Here is a 19548-nt window from a genome sequence, read left to right as displayed (position 1 = left end):
CTAGGCCTACATACTATAAAACTAGCCAGGTCTTAATGGCTTAATTTAGTGCTTTGCAATAGATTAATAACAGTTGGGCATTTTAAGCAGGTCATTTATAATGCTCAGTGTAATGATTTTCTTACTGTGATATGATGCTTGTGATGCATCATGTTGGTTTGCCCTAAATAGGCTATTTAAAATAGTGTGATAGGTGGAGTGATATCTTTTATTAGTGAAAGGAGGATACTGTTTTGTTTTTTTTTTGCTTTAAGTTAGGTCTGTTGTGAAGAACATGACAACTCAAGACTTAATTAGCCTACTAAGTTGCACTATAATTGGGTCACGTGCGTGGTTAATTTCTACTACTGTTACTGATAGTATTATTATTTGATTCAATCGAATTCATATAAAAACAAGGTTGGCTGAAAGTAGGCTACTTGGGGCTACTTCCGGTCTTCATTTGTATTCCCTATCCTTTCTTTTTCGGCAACCATTTAACTTTGATCAGATTGACCTTTCTTTAACAGATAATGAAGCTAAGTCATAAATCACGTAAGCGTGTGAAGCAACAGTGAACTTCACAGGCACTAATTAACTGCCCGACAGCTGTTCCTCTATCAATTTAAACTGCTCCATCTAGTGGATGATCGGCCGAACGAAGCGTTAGGACGCAACTGCTTTCACCTCATTATTAATTTTTTTTTTTTTTTCTTGCCACCGTGAGAAATAAAGTGCCAGTGTAGAGCAGGGACATCAGCAGCTCCGCGGCACTTGCAGCAGCGGATCGCCGGAGACGGAGCGCTTTCACTCACTGTGGCGACAAGTTAAGCGCGACACGCTGCTGACCTGCGAGCATCCTCCGGGGAAACAGTGCAGTTGACTCGCTTAACGAGCGTCAGTTTTCATCTCTTCACCGCACGATCATTTGTTGCTGTCGTGGCTCAGCTGTTCAGCAGTCCGAAGGCTGTGCAACCCAGCGCGCTGACGGAAACAGAGAGACCACGAGGATCACAGGTGAATTATAACAATACTGCTTGTTTGGACGCTGTGTGGGAGATACACATTTTATTCATGCATGTCAGAGTAATGTGCTTAAATTCTCAGACTAAGACGAGGAATGCATGGCTCTATGTGTGTTTTGTTTATTTAAATGAGATTGTGAGTAAAATTAATGAAGATGTAACTCGTGCCTGCCAAAAAAAAAATCAGTCTGCATCGATGACAAAAGCCTAAATGTGTGAATCTGATAGGGAGTAGCCTAACTAATTCAGACTGTTGAGACTAATGCACCTGTAGACGCCACACAGGTATCAGTGTGAGTGAACTGTGTTGGTATTTGGATGCAAAGAGGACTGAGGCTTTTCAAAGAAGCACAGGGATTCAGTGGCTGCACAAAGACTGAGACTGTTTACACTCTCTAGAATGCAACATCCTACACAGGCTCGAGTAGGCAGCCAAACATAACATACTGCACTGTACTATTCATTTCATAAACTCAGTGTCCTGTTGAGTGGGTGTTTACTGCATAGTTTTTTTTTTTTATCATTAATTATTTTATTAGAAATTTTCACTAAATTTAGATGTATCTAAATTGTAGTGTATATGAATGATAACATATCTCTGGGTAAGACACATATGGCTGTTTGCTATCATCACTGCCTTTCAAGTATTTTTTGAGAAACATGAACAGAAGCCAGCTGCTTTGTGCTCTCCTTCTTAGTGCATTTCCTGTTGCAGCCTTCCTAACAGGCTTTGAGCAAATTCTCACCTTGTTCCACCACACATAATATTAAGATTATGTGACAGTTTTGCAAGGGCCGTTGGTTTTGCATTGCATGTTTAGGCAAACTTGCGTTTGATTTGGGTCACTCATAAGATTTACAGTCAGAGGATAAAATTCAATTAGGCAGCCTTGCAGCGATCTTTACTCACTGGCAGATGGCTTAATACACTGGGATCCTTACTTAGTGTCCCTTATTGCTCTAATTGGATTTCATCATTTCACACGGTTTAACCGTATATAAAGGAGTTTTTAAATGTGGCATCATTAATTCAATACTTTCTCAACCCTGTCAGATCCAAGCCCACTAGCCACCGCTGTCTGAACATTTCACGTCTCGTCCCCATGATTTGCATTGTCATAAATTGAAGGAGACCTCAAAGTAAATTGTGGCATCCCCTATGTGCTATCAATGGCATGTTGGGATGTTGGAATTGAGTAAGTAGGAGAATCTGTAATGTGAAATAAATGAAGTGCACACAGCAGTGAAGGCATATTGTCTGTCTGTGTTAATTCCTGCCCCGAGGAGATGGTTTTCCTTTGAATGACATCTGGGTGGATTCTACAGAGTGACATCGCAGGAGTTTTTTTTTTTTATTTCTCTCAGAGAGACCCCGAGTACAACAGTCTTAAACAGAGATAAAAAAAAGAATGATGTTGTATCGCTTTCTTTGTCGCTATCATTTTCTGCCCCATGTTGTTTAGAGCAGTCAGATCAAATTTGCAGATATTCCTTTTTATACTTCTCCTGAGAACAAATGCTAATAATACAGAACAATCAGACAAAAATCTCAGCTCTTGTGTGGAACATTTCCTCGAGATAAGAGCACTACTATTTCATTATTGTTTGAGAATACCATGCCATCAAACTCTGGAAAGAATCCATCCTGACCGACATGCAAGAACAAATCAAGATGCAGGTCAACCACAGCACAACTTAACTGCTGCACTTTGTGTTATTGAATCTCTGCCAATTCAATCTATATGAATAACAGTATCTTATTAGTCAAGCTAGAGCAGAAATTTCACTCAGAGCTCAGGTTGTTGTGTCAAGCCTTATAGGCCGTATTCGCTCTGCTGGGTAATGAAAACGACAATAATTCATGAGTCATAAATCAATGTGATGGTGAGCATCATTGAACCGTGAACTAACAGCCAGGTTGAATTCCTGCTTGATTAATCATTGTGTCTGCACCCCAGTGGTCAAACTGGCTATGTTCAATAGCCTGAGATGTAAACAGAACTTTGGCCTTTGACAGAAGGATTTATATCTACATTGATGCTAATCACTGAACCCACTCCTACTGGCAAACACTGAGGCTAATTCTCTTTAGTGCAGGAAGCCACCGTAATGTTTAAATGTCAGTGGAAAGAGAAACAGGGTCAGTCCTCAAAAGAAATAGCAGAGAGCACAGCAATACTTAAGTTACAATGGTACATAACAAAACGTAGTAGTTAGTTTAGCCATTTATGACAGCTAATTGTATTTCTTTCTGTTGCATCATTTCAAGGTGAAATGTGCTGTGTAACAGTTGCTGATTAGTTTAAATGATAGGTCTTTTTCTTTTGTGGGTCAGTCAGGCCACTGTTGGGGTGCTAAGGTCATGTTTAATTTTACATTTGAAATATTTTTAGGCCTAAATATGTTTAGGCATTCAGTGTCTTAAAGGGATACTTCACCAATTTGCATGAAGCCTTGTATCATTAGAAACATGGTAGTAGTGTTGAATGGTCATGAATCCAACCCTCATTTTGCCCTGAGGCGAGAAAAATATGTTTTTGAAGTTTGTGAAGTTTTCTTCATGTGATGCAATATGACGCTTTTTGCATCACATGAAGAAAACTTTCAAGCAAAGAAAAACACATTTTTCTCGTCTCAGGGCAAAATGAGGGCTGGACTCACGACCATTCAACACTACTACCATGTTTCTAATGATACACAGCTTCATGTAAATGGGTGAAGTATCCCTTTAAGTTTGACCTGAATTGTGTAAACATAACACTCACCTTATGTAACCTTTCTCACAGTAATTTAGATTTCCATTCGGACTTATACTGACAAGTGTCAATGTGGCCACAGACAAGAAGAGTGCCCTTCATCATATCTGAAATGATATCATTGCCTGGCAATGATGTAACTTTTGCAGCATTAACTTGTCCGTGTGTGTGTGTAGGTGTGTGTGTGTGTGTTTCACATTGTCTTCAGTATAAATTGCTTTTTTCCTTGTGATATTATCATAAACCAATATGCAGGACTACAGTAGAGTGGTAGCTCTACCCTTTCCTAGAAACTGGGCTCATCTATTTAAGTGAGTGACGTGCATGATCAGATGTATAATTCTGTTGATCATATAAAAAACCCCAAAACAAAGCACTTACAGCCATAGGACTTTTTAACTGGGTCTAAAACAGACTGAAATGAATATATGACCAACAGAAGCAAGCGAGACCATCTGCAATCAGACAGACTATTTCTTTATTGTATTTTTAATGTGTGAAATCACAGAGTATAGCTGTCAGGGGAGATGATTAACAGCATGCAGAAGAACATACACAGTAAAAATTCCCAATGAAGCATAGAAAACATGGATGTTATGAAACAAACAAGAGAGTTGAATGGGATTTTTTATTTGTCAGCAAAACACTACTAATGTCGTTGCTGATTTTGTTGTGCACAAAACATGCTGTTTTAAGTGCAGGTGGCAACAAAAGTGTATAATGAGGAACTTTAACTGTCTGCTTTTCTACATTGAGATATTCATTTTGTTTGGGGTCAGTTCAGTCACATTACAATTCATACAAAAAGAATGAGAATTTCTGATTTGGATAGCTGCTACAATGAAATGAAAGCTGTCAAATACAGTTACAGATGGAGCCCAGAAAATAACCCTCTTGTATTTTATCATGTTGAACAGCAGGAGTCTCTGAGACCCCAAACTAAAAAAAATATATCATTATCTGTCAGTGACTGCAGCTTTAAACTGACAGCTTCCACATCTCTGGTTTGAGTGTTGACTGTCTGTAGCTGACTGGCTCAGTGGAGAAGGAAGAGGAAATCTGTTCCTTTCAAGTCTTTAGCACTCCTCTACACACAATCATGTCACTCTAATAACATGCCAAGCATTGTTTTAATCAGTCAATCTCCAACCAATATTTTATTCCAGTAGAGGATAGTTTGTTTGCTCGATTTAACACTAAACTATTTCACTACCACAGCTTTTGATCGTAATGTAACTTATTAATTGAAAAACAATTAAAGAAAAAAAACACTAGACGACTATCAGGTAAAACAGCCCAGCAAGGTAGTGGTCTTGGCTGATGGAAATTTCATGCATGTTCAGGCCTGGGAGACTTTTGGTCTTTCCTGCCAATTAAATTGATAAACAAACTGCAGGTTGTTGCATTTTAAAAGTACTGGGGAGCTAATTTTTGTATCGTTCTCATCCATATTTCTTTTTTAATTAAACATTTTTGTCTGGACTTCAAGCAGTTTTGCACTATTTTCACCTTGTTATTTAGTTTTTGGAGTCACACAGAGTCTTGGCAACAAATGTTGAACAAGCAAACCACATGCCCACTTAGTTCTGTGCAGTTAAAGAGATGAATATTCTTAATGCAAAAGCAGCTCATTTTCAGCATTATGAGTGTTTGTTTTCTTAAGATCAGTTTCTGGTTCCAGCATGTTTCAATTGGAAGAGTTGTTTTTCCACTAATAGCGCTGATTTTGTTTGTGCTCTGAAGTGGGCGTTCAAAGGTGTCAGTAGTGGAAATGAACTCAGTGATGTTGGTTTATATAACTCCTGGTATACTGCTGTTTACAAGTGTGGAGAGTTCATTAATGTGACTGTGTCATCACTCGGACGGGTGCAGAGTTGGTTAATAAAAGGATTTGAAGTTAACATTCAATCTTATGTAGAGTTTGTCAGTTAAATAATCCATAAACAGGCTGCTTTACTGTGCTGCAAAGATGGAAAGCAAGTCATTGTATTTGTTTTTTTTTAGTTTGTAGTTGTTTTCCTTTTCCCGGCTAGAATATCTTTGCAAGTTTGAAGTTAGAGCACTGAAGCACAACAAACAAACAAGCAGCAGCAGCGAAAAAAAGAAAAGTCAACCGTGTTCTCTGTGTGGCTGTAGGGTACGGATAAATCAATGACCTTTCACTTAATGGCTTATACACAACAATATAAATGCAAAAACTTTTTCCATCACTTGAACTAGAGTGCTGAGAAAAACTATTCACACGTGCATCATAAGAGTGTTAACAGTGGATAAAGTAAAATTAGACATATATCTTTCAATCTATCCTGTACAGTCAAATGACATTTGACCTGTGTTTTTGTGTGTGGCTGAGAATTAATGAAAAGTATATAAAAAATAGACCTGTTGTATTAAAAAATGGCATTAGTATTTAATGAATGGAGCAAAAAAATCAATTTGTAATCAGAGAGAAGGTTAGAAGTTTAGTTATTAATATTTAAACTGCAAAAACATTTAAGGAAACTGCTGCTATAATTGTTTCTTGTCTCAGTGCAAACAAAATGTCGATAAGAGACCAAAAAGAATCAAGCTTTAGACTGTCTCTCTGTACTTTTGGATATTTCTACGCTCAGGGGCATTTTTCCCTGAACCCATTAATTCCTGCTGAAGACAATCACAGATCTACAGGACTGCTCTGTATTTGATTATTTGACTTTTACTCAAACATACACAAATGACATCACAGGAGGAGGATTCTTTTTAGAAATGGATTCATACACAGATTTCGCTCAACTGAACATGGACCTACTGTATACAGAGAAAGAAAAGTGTGTGTTGATTTAACAGAGCTAAGCCAATGTCTACTTACACTGCCTTAATTCTGAGGTGTGTTGACTCTGGTGAAGGACTAAGGAAAGGCTTGAGTGTATATATGTGCTTACTGTTGTCCAGATAAAAACAGAGTAGGTTGTGGTCAGTGCAGCAGTCTCACAATGGTTGTCCCTGAAAGATCAATCAAACAAATGCAGTTTCACATATTGTAGCTAAGGGTAATACAGCTCGTTTTCTGAGTGCATGTATGCAAAGGTATAGCTCACTAAAATGCTTTTCCTCCTTTGAGGTATTATTTCATTTAGTTGAAGGACTGACAGATGTAGATGTAGATGTTTTGATATGACTTTGATATCAGGGCTTAGAACTATGACAGTGGCTTAACTAAACAAATAAATGTAGACAACCATTGTAGGCCTATGTGTACTAAAATAGGAAGTCTTTAAGCCCCTGTTTTTACAGCCTGGAGCAAGAGGAAGAACACACTCATGCTCACTGTAGTGAAGGAACAAACAGCCTGTACAACAGTGAGGCACATTAATGTGTTTTCAATCATTTCCTGACCAACAGTAGAGCAGAATAAGCTCAAGGTGCCCTTAGTTACAACTACTTCTTAGTTACATTAAATTATTCCTCTTTTTCATGGGAGTTGTCAACAATGAGAAAAATGTAGTTCTATGACCAGCCCGTCCTTTTAATGTTTCGATGCTGTCGCTTTCCAGTTGAAAATCGGCCTGAGGGCCACCCGAAGCTCAGCTCTGACGGAGAGTACAGCAGAGCAGCAGCAGCAGTCCCAGCATTAACTGTGTGACAGCCAGTAACAGCTGTTAAGGTGGAGAGGTGAGGCTGAGAAGAACCAAATGAGGTCCTTTTACTAATGAGGCCTGGGCTCATCTCTCTCTCCTTCTCTTTCAGCTGCTGCAGCGTTATCGGTATGCACCTCGTTCCGCCTCCTCCCTGTTCCACAGCAGCCCCAAGGATTCTGCCTCGAACATAGCAATTCAGCTAAAACGCAGCTCAAATACCAGTCGTGCAAGCAGTCAATTTTAGGCTTCTACCAAAGAATGGATCAGAATACATGAATATCAAAATGCATGACTTAAAACATATGGAGAGACTTTGGGTTCATAGTTGGAGTCAGATATAATAAATGTTACTGGCTGTCTCTTGCTCTCTCTTCTTTTGTTGGCTATGTACCGAAACAGATTTTCTTGTTTGATTATTTGACACTTAATGTCCCTTTAATGTATGTTAAAAGCTCCTTGTTGTTCTGTTATGACCATGTTTATTGAGGTCAAATAAATCTATCAATATGGTGAACTGTTCTTGAATGAGCTCTGACAGGACAAAGCTGGTCATTGTTGAGTGAGTCAATAATGAGTAACCTCACTCCCTTTCAGAACAAGCCATGAATGTTACCACGTCTGAAGCTTGTTTAATGGAGCTCAGCCATGATGCTGAAAGTTTGGTGAGACAAAGTAGGCCATCGAATGCAGGAAAACCTCACAGTATGCGTTTAAATTTCAAGATGCTGCAGTAAAACAAGAGATGAAAATGACAAAAACAAACACCTTGGCTGCAACTTTTCAATAATGTGCAGTTTCTGTGATGTCAGTTTATCCTGGGTTAGGCTTACTCACTCTCTTTATGATGTAGTATTAATTCTTTACAATGTCAGAAAACTCTAGGAAATGGTTGTGCTTTGACTTTTGATGTTAGCAAAACAGATGTATTGTGCTCAGTTTGGGCAGAGTTTGATATGTATCAGCCATATTCAAAAGCAGAAGCAGATCTGGCTTCATTTTGAAATGTATACTGTCACTTTGTCAGCTATAGTAAATTCATCTTTCCTGACTGGAATTATGTTCTATTTTCAAATCAATTTTCCCTTGTGAACAGATGACTGTGATTCATTTAAAAAAAAAGCAGACATTGATCCTGAGTCTTTGTTCCATAAGAGGGGCAGAGGCTTAAGAGTGTTAGATTCAGGACTTTGCTCGTTTTCCTTTTTACTCTGTCACTGCTGGTGCCAATTGATGCAGGGAGGTGCTACAGTATGACGCAGTATCGATTTTCTTGCATGGCTCTTTTTAAACACCCTGTCTCCATGATCCAATGCACTGATCTTACAGGTTTGTGTCACACTCTGAAGGATTGAAAAAGGGCTCTAAAGTTGACCAAATTTCTTTCACTGTTCTAGTGGCTGAATGAAATAAACCCCACATCTGGGATAAAAAGTGACAACATACAGAGCACATAACCCCAGTTTAATTTTCTCTTTCCAGATGGACAGGCTCGCACCTGAGATGTGAATTGTGTTATGTGAGCCAAGGTGTTTTCCCACCTCGCTGGTGGTGGGGAGAGATGCTGCACTACGTTGCCATGACAGCAGAAGTTTTCTTTGTTCTTGGAATCCTGATGAGCAGCGCTCAGTGCAATCCTGTTTCCACCTTACCAGCCACCCGAGAACGCTTAGAAAGGGTCTTGACCCAAGCCAGGGAGGACAAACTTCAGGATGATCAGGCCCCTGAGGAGCTACTGGGATTCAGCTCTCAACAGTTGCAGGAAGAAATTAACGGTTTAGGTACCAACAGGACCATCGCCAGCCGCACTAAGACCAACCTTAATTCCCAGACACGAAAATCTAAGGACGGAAAGGCTCAGGAACTGTGGAGTGAACCTGACAGCCTAAACCTCATAGATGAGGGGCCCACCAGTGACGTCCCCCTGTCCCTGGACGCCATCGATGAGTACGCCTACCCAGACTACAGGGGGAAAGGATGCATGGATGAGAGCGGATTTGTGTTTGCCATCGGTGAGCAGTTCACTCCGGGCCCTTCGACATGCCCATGTCTCTGCACGGACGAAGGCCCTATGTGCTCCAAGCCAGAATGTCCCAAAGTTCATCCTCGCTGCATTAAAGTGGACACGAGCCAATGCTGCCCGCAGTGCAAGGAGAAAAAGAACTACTGCGAGTTTCGGGGCAAGATCTACACATCTCTAGAAGAATTTAAGGTGAACACATAAACTGCTTTCACTCATGTTTAAGATGTTCAGACAGAAGTGCTGAAGAAACACTCCTTTCTGCTTAATGGAGCTTATCACAGGCACTACATAGAAACTAGTTGCCCTACCTCACAGCATGCAACCAAACAGGCAGGCAGATTTATAATGGCAAAGATCAGCACTTGTCTTTTTCTTACACAATGCATGAGTATAACTGGAGGCTGAATTTAGCAGTGCAGCTTCAGCAGAGTGTTTCCATATTCAGTTTGTTAATACACACAACAGAGTTACAGTTGTAGAAATGTTATATATCTCTGCAGAGTCGCTGCTGCATGCAGGTGTTTATGAGGGAAGAATACAGAGATGCATTTTGTTACGTTTTATCTTTTGACACTTTGAAGGTTTGGCTCACTATTACACCAAAATCCTGGTGTAACTTTCTTTTAAAGGATGCAACATTTATCAGCTCCTAACGCTTCCCTTTAGGTTGGTGAATGTCTCAGCGGGAGGTTAAGGCTAGTGTGAGATTTTCTCCCCTTAACTTAACGTATTACCGACAGCTCTATGTAAAGTCTTTGCCGAGGGAAATCTACAGAAAGCATTACTTTCACAAGCGGCATACGTCAGCCTTTGTGCTGTGTGGTGTGGAGTGGAGTGGGGTGCTTTGAAACTAAGCAACAGGCACTTTTTATGCTTGATTGCTAAGTTCTGGGGCATTGTACTAAGTGCTGCCTCGCTCCATTTTTCACAGTGGAGTGCCATGCGGAGGCGAAAGCCTTTGCAATTTACAGCAATACTGGTGGAATTAACCTTTGCACTCCTGTTAAGACTAAAGGTATATGGCTTTATATAAAATGATGCTAAAAAAAACCTTTCATGGTGAATGTTGGACCTTAATCTTATTCAAGTTATTTACGATGATCTCCTGATGTTATGATGTTTTTGTGTATTATTATTTAGGACATGCAGAAATGGTTTGATATCCAAGTCATTTGTAAAGCTTCTGTTCTCACGCCACAAACAACTGGAAGACATTTTTTTTGTTTGCCATTCATATTGATTTTTCCATATCCTTTGATTGGACTGTGAAGTTCAATTGTCTACTCTGCTCCCCATAAAACAAGGCATTCATCAGCAATGAAGCTGAGATGAAGGACATTACGATGTGTGACACTGAATTCACACTCTCTTAAACAAGCCAGGGAGGCAGGAGTATTTCTGTGTGCTTGTATGTGGGTTTGCAGACAGAGGTAGCTGTAGTAGAGAGACAGTGACAAAAATAGAGCAGACGAAGAAAGAGAAAATAATTACAGGAGAAGACTGACTTGCTCATATGTATGTGAACCTGTGTGCCAACTGTTTTTTCAGCCGTTAAAACTTCTTTCCTGTTTCTTAGGTATCTCCATGTGAGAAGTGTCGCTGTGAGCCAAGCGGAGAGGTGTTGTGCTCCGTATCAGCCTGTCCTCTCACAGAGTGTGTGGATCCAGAGTACGAGCCGGATCAGTGCTGTCCCATCTGCAAGAGTGGTGAGTGGAACAGCACTTTATTCAAAAACATTGATCTCTTGGTAGGGGGCTGCTGGTTTGCTCTACAAGAGAAGGCAAGAGTAAAACCTTTTTTAGCCAAAGGGCACTACAGCAGGAGTCATAGGGCCAAGGTTGCATAAAGCACAGCACGCAGCATATCAGATAACCATATCAGATTACATATGTGATGAGATCTATTTTCACTAATATGTTTCTTAAACCACATCCTTGACCCTCATTGTGGTCTAAGGCTCATAAATAACACCTCAGTTTATCCAATGGAAGCGCTTCTCTATGTTCTGTTTTTTTTTTTTTTTCGTCTCTGTTTGGTGCAAAAATACGAGATCCACTTGCATTTTATTAAAATTCTGTGGTATGAGAGCATTGGCCCGTCTGAGAAGAAGGAATACTGCGGCTCAGAGTCGATTATCTGAAGTTGTTTTGGATGATTCCAGACAGCATGTCCTAGATTATGTACCCTTGTTTTCTTGGTGTGACTCTAATGCAACGTGGCAATGTCAGCAACATTGCTTCCTTCAGCAAAAAGAATGATGACTTGCGATATGTATCTTTGACTTAGAATCTTGAAGTGGTGCAGTCTGTCTAGTATAAACAATTGCAAGCAATGTGCATGATGAAAAAAATCCTTGTGATGGAAAAACCTTCACAGAGCATGACAACTACAAATGTGTCATATGTGTGAGCCACTTATTGGACACCAGGACTGTTATTGTCATTATGGAGTTGAACTGCAAACAAATTTAATTTGGCTTGTTGGCTCCAAGCGTTTACAGATTACGTGGGGAACTCAACAGAACAGAAGTGAAATCACTAAATCATGTACTTCAGATTATCATCATCGGAGACTTGAAAGATATATGGCAGGAGAATAATTTTCCTCGGTAAAAAAAAAATATTCAAAGCATGACTACCTTATGCTTTACTCATTTTAATTACACCATGTGTCAGGGATCATTTTAAACTCATTAAACCCTATAGACAATCATTTACATGTAATGAATGTTCATCAGGCAGAGGTTGTCCCACTAAAGCTGGTCTCCTAACCTCCTGAAAACATTGGTAGTCATGGTGCGCTACCCGATCTATTAATATTTGCTTGCTCAATCTTTGGGAAAACATTTTGGTCTTTTGTTCCCCTTTTTCTGCTGTTCACCCGCTTTTTGTATATGCATACTGTATCATGCTGAGATGGCTTGTGCGGAGTGTTTTCCCCTGTGAAACTCGCAGCTGATTGGATGTGTTGTGTTCATCAGTCTAGAAGACAGCTGTATACAGGACAGCATGTAGAGATGCCACAAACTGAAGGGAGCATGAATCTATATTCCAAAGTCCCACTAAATCCATGCGCTCATCCAGCCGACAAGGATTTTCACTTTTGAGATGGCATCAGTCCTATTACCATAAGATTATCACATATTACCATTCAACAAACAGAGTTCACTATGTCTGACACAAACTTACAAAACACAATTTGCTCTTGCACAGTCTGAATTAAAAGACTTTTTATTACAGTCCACTGGGATTCTAAATGTTACGTTAAAGAGGCACTAGACAGATTCTACACATCGAGTCAAGTTTAGTCATCATGAGCAGTATTACTCACCCTGTGAAACTGTTGTATAATGTATTCGATGACAGAACATGCACTGTACTGTATACTGGCTGTGTTTGCTTAAATGAGCTTTTACCAGGAATGCATTAACAGGGTTTGATGCATTTGCTAAGTGGGTCCATCCCTTGTTTCCGGAAGTATTATTGGGCGTCTGTCGCTGCGTCTGTTGGGACTTGGGTTGGGAAACAAGAGTGTTGAAGTCCCGGTGTGGACCAAAAAATGGAAGCATGCCCTTGAGCAAGGCCTGAAACCCCAACAGCTCCGTCTCTCTTCCTGAGTAGCAGTGTGTAGCAGCCCCTCTCTAACAGTACTCCATTAATGCATGGCCACAGGTCCTGTTTGTACATGAGTGTATGTAACCAGCCTGGTGTGTTATTTTAAAAACACTCAGAGTTTCAAGTCATTAGTTATAATTATATAATTTGCTTTGTTCCTTAGTTTGGCATGTCAGAGGGCTTCGAGTACTAGAACTTCCATCAGCCCAGGCTGCTATTGTTGTGTAGATAAAGCCAATCAGAGGCACTTGTTCGAGCAGCAGTAAAAAAGGTAGTGAACAAGTGTGTTTCATTGTTGATTGTGACAAAATGTGAACAAATCATGGCACTTTAGATGCTGAAATATTTTCAAACATAAATCAGAGTAACTCTGGATTGTACTGCCACATCAAAGAAACCTGCATGTATTGATCCTATATCAGAGAAGTCAATATTTCTGACAGAGATTTTCCTCTTTTATTATGATGATTCAATCGTAAGAGTTTCAGGTGCAACCAAACCAGCTCTCAGACACCTAACATAACCTCTCTTAAGGACATTTTTTTTTTAGCAAGAATGCAAATAAAGACCAAAACCAATCATCTTTGTGAGGTTTTATTCTTGCAAGAAGGTTCACTGCACAGTGTGTTTCATGATGACCAGCAGAGATATTCAACTGAGAGAGGAAAAAGAGTCCTTTTTCATTTCAAGGTGGAAAGAAATATATTGACATGCTCTGTTGGAGGAGATAAGCAATTTAACACAATCAACCTGGAGAGAGAAAAAGCAAATGTCTGTTTCGTCATCCTTGTAGAGATCAAAGGTCCTCAAGAAGACATCTAACAATATGTTTATAGGCCAGTTTAACTTAAAACAGCATTTCTGATGCTAATCAGCATTCAGGGACTTGTGGTGTTTTTCTTCTGGGCTAGTACTTTGAATCAGGCCATTCTTTAAAGTGAATAATTAAATCCACACATACACCTGTGTGGCACATTGCTGGAATTCTATGTCCCTTTAATGTCATGCAACCTCTGTCAACTTTTTATTTTACTGGAGCATATTGCTCTTACATGTATGACGGTCCATAAACACCTTTAGCAGCATCTAGGTACATTATCTGTGCAGCAGTAAGGCTCTATTGCTTTAGAATTGGAGCAGGTGAGCTTTTAATGCTTAAGGCAACTATGTGTAGGATTGTCAAATGATTTACACACTCTTTAATTATCTTCCTCCCGCTAGCTGTAAGTACGAGACCTCAAAATGCTCATTAATCAGAGTGGCTTTTTCACTGTATCGGTAGGTGTTTATAACCTCTTATTTGCCAGGGAATATTTCTGGCTCTGATTCGATTAACAGAGCTTCTGGGGTTGTCATCATGTAAACAGGAGGTGTCAACATTCTCCTCAATCACAAAACATTTGTCATAGTCAGCCTCTGCAGTCTGCTGATCACCTTCTGTCTACTGGAGAAAATTGAGGTCTCTGACATAGAACAATCCATCAAAAAGAAGTTGCTCTGAAGACTCGGTGTCACATGCTTCAATTTGCATTTGCAGCTCCCCTGCCGCTAAATATGACAACAAAAAGGTTGCAAAACATACATCATGTAAAAAATGAACTACATAGGGGATACCTTGTAAAATAATTGTAAGATACATGAATCTGACATGATCATGGGTAAATAAGACCTCATTCTGCAGACACCTCTGATCTCCCTTCAGCTTGTATCAATATCAAAACGATTAGAAATTGGATTTCACTTTGTCTTTTATTCATGACGCTTTGTCGCCAGGTATTGCAGAAGGCGTGATTTAAATGATGAGGATCAATGATTGTCAACTCCCATCACGCCACTGTTGATCATGCCGTGCTGCGCTGTAGTCTCCATGATGAAACACTGCTGATGTAAAAATAAGGTTATTGGAGGTCTCAGGGAGTATCAGTTCAGGCGGTGTTGTTTTTCTTATCTACAGCTGTTGTGTGAAGTGTAGGCAGATGTTAAGACCTCTCAGGTACTCTGCTGCACCTGTAGTGTCACATCAAAGCATAGCTCATTAATGGGAAAGTATTGAGTACTCAACGTAATGTGCATTGCTAACAAAAAAAAGCAAAGACACCTGTTGTACAGTTTAAATTAGCCCATATAAGCATTTAAAAATGAGATAAAAGAGAATTACAATGAGATGATTATTAGATCTTAAAAGACAAATGTCAAAAATATGTATTCATGTCCAAAAAAGAAACGTTGTCTTTTAAACCATTACCAGGTAACAGTTGATCATGCTCCCTTTTTACCAATGCTTCTAACTATCGATATAGATCACCATGAAGTATTTTAGTGTTTGATGCATTCATCAAATATGCACGGGCATTATCTTGGCCTTTTCAGGCATGCTAAATCAATTCTTATGGTAGAGCACCCTGTCTCAGATGTGTTATTCAGCCTGTATGCAAGGAGACACTTGGGGAAGAGCCAGGGGAGGAAGATGAAAGTGAGAGGTATCGCTAACATCCACCCCAGACAGTTGTTCATGAATATCAAAGAACAGCTGTGAATGGAGGCAGGTTCTCATCATTTTTTACTCATTATCTCAAAGCACTGGAACACATTGCAATTAAATGGTGTCATACCCTGGAAAAGTTTGTTACCATCATTCACTCGCTGACAGAAAGTTCAATTAAACAAAATTGATTATTTCAAAGAGCACTAACGCAATACAAGTCAAAGACGAAAGACATCTTATCTTTCTTTTTACATTTATTTTCTGCTTGAAGTGTTACTTTTGTATTTTTCAACACATAGTTTAAAGACAATGAAGTCCTGGTTCTAAACTTTAAGTCATGTATTTGCTCTCTAGTAGTAACTACTTAGAAAGATTGGTTCAGTGTAGAAGATGTCTCTCTCATCTGCACCTTGGCCACGGCTCCCTCCCTCGTGTCCTTTGCTCTTACAGGGTATCGCCTTGGCAACGCATGTGGAAACAAGTGGTGCTCTTCAAGATTCAGACATTAGGGTCAACACTAATCTTGGGGGTGTGATAAACAGTCTGAACCCAAGCCAAAATCACTTCAAACAGGGCAACACAGGACATGGTTGCCTGGTTGCCAAGAGGGATAGAGACTCATTTAAATAAAGACAGGCATGATTCATAAAAGGACCTTTTTAGATGTAACTGTTTTTTTTTTATTTATATTTTAGAAAGGAACACATTAAATGTCGTTAATGTGGATATGAAATGTTGCAGTTTGTCTAACTGAAGTAACCTTCATCTTATCCTAATCGCACAGAGTAGTAATAATGTAGCAAACAGAGCAAGCCTCAGTCTGAAGCAAAGATACTGCTTTAAAGTAAGTCTTTTAACAATATGCTTTACTTTGACAAGGGAAGTGATTGAGCAGTTAATGCAAATGCGTCTGCATTTGCTGGAGTGTCTGCTACGCCTCTCAAAACAAAATAATGAGCATGACTGCTAATGGTTTTTGAAATTCTGATTTAGTTGCACCTGCAGCTTCCACACAGTAAAGGGCTCCACTACAGAACAGATCTATTCTGAAGTATTCAGTAACAAAATACTGTATGACAGATTTACTGACAAGTCCCTTGCATTTGGAGATAGCACCGTACTCATAGTTTTAAAATCAAGTGACTGCCGCAGACGCCTGGAGGGCAAAAAGAGCTTAAGAAAATGGTGGCTACCATTGAACACTGTAAAGCTGCAGCATGTGGGTGGGGGGGGGATACATAAAAACAATACACACTGGTTTGCACTGACAGCAAAGTATAGTGAGCATAAGGCTCACAATGAAGCCACAACAGATGTCACAACTACTAAAACAAAGACAAGAAAGAGTCATACCTCACGCTTGGCTTCACCTGTACAACGGAGGCTATAATGTAAAGACACACAATCTGTGTGAGATAGGTAGTATTTATGTAGTTGCTTTTAACAATACAAAATACAGATCAAAGCTGGATGTTGAAAATTAACTAAGAGTGGCAATCTCACAGCTGTTCCTTGGTCATGAGAAGTTAAAGTATAGTGTAGCACAAATTAAGACCACACCCGTCCTTGCAATCATTTTCAGACTGGAAGTTTTAATCTTACAAGAAGATTTTCATTCTTCTTTGTTTTTTACACTTTGTCTGAGTTGTTCATCTGCAGAGAATCAGGAGTTGGAAAAAAATCTGTTTAAAGCAACGACTGCTGTTACGTGTAAAAAATGTAGATGCTTCATGTTGCAGTATCACTGAAGTTGGTAAGTTTGATATAAAGCAAAGTCTGCAATGATTTAATTGATAGATAATTAATGAAATGAAGGACATTGCCATAATGTCATTTATTCACAAAAGGTTCAAATTATTTCCCCCCTCAATTTTTTTCCCCTTGATTTAATTTGTTCCTCACGACACCAAATGTTATCTTCTGAAGGCCATTACTGGACTCAGGAATTATGATAACAAAAGAGAAAGGGCACTTTAATGAAGGTAATGGTTAGTCACATTATGTCTTAACAATTAGAGTCCTGCTGGGTCACTAGGTGGTCAGATTGCGATGATGATATGTGATTTTCTGCTTTCAAAAGGCAAGCAAAGGCGTTGTTAGTGTTACCCTCAAATGCATATTTCCTAATGCAGAAATAATAAGTACAATCAGATAACTAAATGAAATTGTCTACTTAACAGACATCACACTCTTTATGCAGGTAAATTAGACAAAGGACTTCCTGTAAAGTCTATTACCTGGACACCGCTGTGATTTCTGGCCAGGGATTGTGGAGCCATGCCTGTGAAGGACATTTGTAGTGACAGTCGTGCTTCTTGGGTGCAGCTGGGTTTTTCAGCCTCAGAGATTATCAGTTTGTACAGTTGCTGGAGAGACCATATGCAAAATAAAAATTCATATGAGGGTGCACTGAAGAAATATAAATAGATATAAAAAAACACTGTCTGCAGCTTAAATGTGAGGCAGCTCATATTTCAAAGTCCAAATCCGTTTCACACACCTCTTTAAGAAATAATTTATGTTACTAAATCATATCTCTGTGCAAAGTTCCTCCACTTTTAGTCTTTACAAAGCAAGGTCGTTTTTACTCTGTATTTATAATGCAAATGTACTCAAGAAATGCATTAAGTTGAGTGATTCATTCTATTCTTCCATTTCCATTTCCCCATAATGGAGCTCTGCAGGTTTCGAAGATTTCAGAATTAAGGGGTGTTATGATCAGGATGCATTCACGTTTTCCTGTCCATTTTCAGACCGTGCTTCAAGAGCCAAAATCCACAGGTGCTAATGGCTATTTTTCCTATACTGTCTATGCCAAATTCAAGCACGCTGTGGTGACAGTTTTGGTCAGACTGTTCATGCACACGCACAGTCCATTTGTCTGTGCCTCTTTGGGTGTCGTTGAAAAGCTCTTGGGAAACCTGATGTGCTCATAAAAATATTTCCCAGCCCCAGAGAATAAAAGGGAGACAAAAAACATAGAGTGATGGAAGTATGGGTTTATGTTGTGTTAATAATGCAAGGACAAAAAGGTGGGTGTTATATGAATGGCAGAATAATAGGGCATCAGCAATGAGTAAGCACGCTGGTGCCGAGTCCATGCATTAATTAACTCAAATGAGTGTCAGGCAGCTGCAGTGACTGGCTGACATGTTGAGGTCTAATCCCAGCCCTAGGGGAAGTACTTCCCATTTATTTTGTTAAGCATGATTATTTTTTGCATTTTTTCTCTCCAAGGATATCCTTGACATATACGTCTTTTGTTTGAGATGCTGTGTTCTAAATGCTGTTAATGATGATGAATACGAAGCGACAGCAGTCTGGGCCACAGGATGAGTTGTTATTCAGATAGGCTGTGTGCATGTTCATCTGAAGACTTATAAATGTGTTAGGGTTGACATTTTGACAGGCCTCTGCAAACTGTTCACATTGATTGATGTGCCAACACCCTCCTCCTACATGCAGACATCCAATGAAATGAGGTGAATGCTGCTGAAAGACTCCCTGTTTATCAGTATCTTAATTATACAACAAAGTGGCTCAAGACCTTGTTAGTTTAAGGAGAATATAGCCGCTGTTGTTATGCTTTACTTGATGTAGTGGAAGCAATTTCTGCAGTGTTTATATTTTGCTGTGCGGCTTTAGAGATAATGGATGATTTATGAGCTGTTTTTTCAAGCCACTAGTGTAGGACAGAGGCACTTTCATTTGACAAAAACTTTCACAACGTTGTACTAAAATCAGGTAGGTGACATAAGGGGGACTCTATTTTGATACTGTAGTCTTGTCTAGTGGATTTTTTTTGTTTTTTGTACATAAACTGTTGGGTGATAGATGGTAGGACCTCAGTTAGTCAGACTTCAGCAGTAGTTAAATGTCTTGATTAAAACTTTTTTAGTTGTCAAATTCAGTTTACTTCAAAATCATCCTGGGAATGCACAAGATAGCCTAACAACACCTTAAGAATACAGTGTAATCACTGTATCATCCAGGATGCAGTTTTCCTGATTAGAAATGAACGGTATCCTCCCCAAAATAAAAAATGAGAGGTC

The 19548-nt window shown here is 39.4% G+C and overlaps 1 protein-coding gene and 1 long non-coding RNA gene across 4 annotated transcripts in view; one reads left to right on the top strand and one right to left on the bottom strand.

Annotated features, from left to right (window-relative positions):
* Positions 1 to 404: 404 nt before the first annotated feature.
* Positions 405 to 19548, top strand: part of vwc2 (von Willebrand factor C domain containing 2) — a 21810-nt gene continuing 2666 nt past the window's right edge. Inside the window, exons 1-5 of one of the 3 annotated variants that reach the window (XM_079363227.1) lie at positions 405 to 996; positions 7294 to 7411; positions 7487 to 7503; positions 8857 to 9586; positions 10974 to 11103. In XM_079363227.1, coding sequence (XP_079219353.1) covers positions 8936 to 9586; positions 10974 to 11103 — 781 coding nt within the window. In that variant the 5' untranslated portion in view covers positions 405 to 996; positions 7294 to 7411; positions 7487 to 7503; positions 8857 to 8935. The remainder of the gene's footprint in view (positions 997 to 7293; positions 7412 to 7486; positions 7504 to 8856; positions 9587 to 10973; positions 11104 to 19548) is intronic. The other 2 variants (XM_079363228.1, XM_079363229.1) reach the window with 2 other exon arrangements.
* Positions 14124 to 19548, bottom strand: part of LOC306836238 — a 17904-nt gene continuing 12479 nt past the window's right edge. Inside the window, exons 2-4 of the long non-coding RNA XR_013780750.1 lie at positions 17734 to 17862; positions 16850 to 16880; positions 14124 to 15018 (exon numbers count right to left, since the gene is read on the bottom strand). This is a non-coding gene — a long non-coding RNA (uncharacterized lncRNA). The remainder of the gene's footprint in view (positions 15019 to 16849; positions 16881 to 17733; positions 17863 to 19548) is intronic.

This window comes from Symphodus melops (genome assembly GCF_947650265.1).
Source record: "Symphodus melops genome assembly, chromosome: 15".
Classification (NCBI taxonomy): Eukaryota; Metazoa; Chordata; class Actinopteri; order Labriformes; family Labridae; genus Symphodus; species Symphodus melops.
The sequence above is the reverse complement of the archived record's forward strand: the minus strand, read 5'-3'. Positions and strand labels throughout refer to the sequence as shown.